This window comes from Neltuma alba, unplaced genomic scaffold (assembly GCF_004799145.2).
Source record: "Neltuma alba isolate B1F8T4 unplaced genomic scaffold, ASM479914v2 tig00001782_pilon, whole genome shotgun sequence".
Taxonomy (NCBI): domain Eukaryota; kingdom Viridiplantae; phylum Streptophyta; class Magnoliopsida; order Fabales; family Fabaceae; genus Neltuma; species Neltuma alba.
The window spans coordinates 19,218-21,528 of record NW_021632612.1 but is presented as its reverse complement, the minus strand read 5'-3'; the positions used below and the strand labels follow the sequence as shown (position 1 = coordinate 21,528).

At 34.1% G+C, this 2,311-nt stretch overlaps 1 protein-coding gene across 1 annotated transcript; it reads right to left on the bottom strand.

The window, feature by feature from the left end:
• Positions 1-484: 484 nt before the first annotated feature.
• LOC114711502 (uncharacterized) lies at positions 485-1,226 on the bottom strand. The gene has a single exon (XM_028895920.1). It carries the CDS (start codon positions 1,157-1,159, stop codon positions 662-664), a length of 498 nt encoding a protein of 165 aa, XP_028751753.1. The 5' UTR covers positions 1,160-1,226; the 3' UTR covers positions 485-661.
• Positions 1,227-2,311: the final 1,085 nt, after the last annotated feature.

Sequence of the window (2,311 nt, the reverse complement as noted above, 5' to 3'; positions counted from 1 at the left end):
AAAAAAAACTTACAATTCGTCATTTATTCTCACAGATATATATATATCATATTGTTTACTATCTATATATGAAATTGGTTTAAGATATATAGTGGATATTCATTATATCAATTTTTTTAAAAAAAAATAGAAGGGCAAATGCTAATTGCTTGAGATTACAAGCAAAATAAAACCGGCATCCTTGGACCTATATAGGAGCTCTCGTGCCATTAATGGTTACACGGTCATTTCTTTCATATAAAATTTTAATACAAAGTTAATATTTTTTGTAATACTAAAATTTTAAAAAGAAAACTCTAAAACCATCGAATCAAAGCATAGATAAGGGGAAAATAAGATAACAATTTTTTTTAAAATTTTTGCCATAGAAAAAATCATATCGTTTAATACAAAGCAACTTTGATTCTTTTCAAAGTTATTATTTCTCCCTTCTTTTATTTTCCATAACAAGCACGAGCAGATCATGTAATGGATCAATCTGAGGAACAAGATAACTTTTTTATATGTCCACAAATTAAAACACCAAAATACATATTTTTGAAAAAAAGAAAAAGAAGAAGCTCATTTGACTCTGTTTTTCAATATATAATATAATTTAACTTGGTTCCTCCAGCTTGGCAGATTATTCCGGCGCCGGCACCAGCTGGAGAACGCAAAACAACTAGTCCTCGGAGATGCTCTCTAAATACGGCCGCCATACACCGGAACGGCTGTGCCGGCGATCCCTACGTGAAGGTTTCTTTTCGCCGGCAGAGACTAATACATCGTCGGCCACTTCTTTCCCATATGATCTGTTGCATTGTTGTGAAGAGGAATCATCATCAGCGTCGTCGCCGCTGGCACGCTCCTTGCTCTTCCTAGATGAAGCACTTTTACCACCACTCTGCTTGGTCTTCTCCGGCACCGACGACGACGGTATCAAGAAATAGATGCTGCCTCTCTTGAGCTCAGTCTCCGGCGAGAGGATCAAAATGCAGCGAACAACTCCTTGGGAGGTGGGTTTGCTGAGAACATGATTAGGGTTAGCCTTAAGGATTTGTCCGGCTGTGATAGGACCTGTAATCTCTTCGACATAGCCATTCAAATGAACAATTCGGATCAAATCCAAAGCTCCACAAGGAAGAACACAAGCCAAACAACACCTTAAACTATTGCCCATGTTCTTCTCGATCTTTTAGATCTCTCTGCTGCGCTGGCTTAAGCTCGATCAAGCTTTGAACTTCTATGGATCAGAGACGATTATGATTTGATAATTTTTCTGGGTTGAACTGTGGAAGGGGTTAGAATGGAGGATGAATTGGGTGTATATATAGAAGAAAGTGGGGAACAACCTCTCGTTATTCATGAAGTGACGATGATGATGTGTGGAAGATATAATGACGAAAATGACCTTAAGAGAAAGAGTGATTTCCAATTTCTTTTTTTTTTTTTAAGATTTGGATTTATTGTCACATGGTGGTGGGGTTTTCCTTGTTTAAGTTATTTAACTTCAAGATGACTTGTGGTGCCTTTGAATCTAAATGTGGCTGCTGTGCCAAATTACTTATACAAGTTGGTTATGAATATTTCAATTTTCCTTCCTTAATTTGCTAATTTTCCTTTTCCTCTCATCATATCTTTTTTAAAAAAAGCATTTCCATTTCCGTGTGTGTGTGTGTGTGTGTGTGTGATAAACGTGAGTATTTCATAAGTCTAACAAGACTTGGATTTCAAAATTGTATATATTTCAGCTCAACTATAGATAGAAATGGAAAGAGGTCAATTGTGAGTTTCACTTAATTTTGACAAAATGAGAAAAAAAAATGGTCTCATTTTTAGCTTTCTACTAAAATTGAAATGGATTTTGTTTTAGAAATCAGGAGAATTTTGTATCACATTAATCTTGCAATTATAGATAGTTTCCATCTCAGATAGAGTGTCACAAATTTTGCAAAAGTTTCATCATATAAATTTTGTAACAGAAATACATGAGTTTTCAACTTTAATTTGTTGTAATGTTCATTTCGTTTCTCTATACTTTTATAAGTTTATCCTAAAATTACATTTCATGGGAACCAATTCAATTCTCAGTCTAAGAAGAAAATGAGAGTCCCTGAAACTCATCTTATTTATTTATACTCATTCAATTTTCTTTTCACTCTCTCTTTCTTACAGCACCATTTAGTATACAATAAATTATTTATTCAAATCTTGAACTTAACCAAATAAATGTATGGAGTTAATTATGTGCGGGGTCACCAAGATATATCACCAATAAATTAAGTACTCATGAATAATGATAATGATCCAATAGGCTTATGAACAATTTATC

What these genes read in the sequence shown, in the direction of transcription:
- LOC114711502 (XM_028895920.1), bottom strand. Translation starts at nt 1,159, where the DNA reads ATGGGCAATAGTTTAAGGTGTTGTTTGGCTTGTGTTCTTCCTTGTGGA.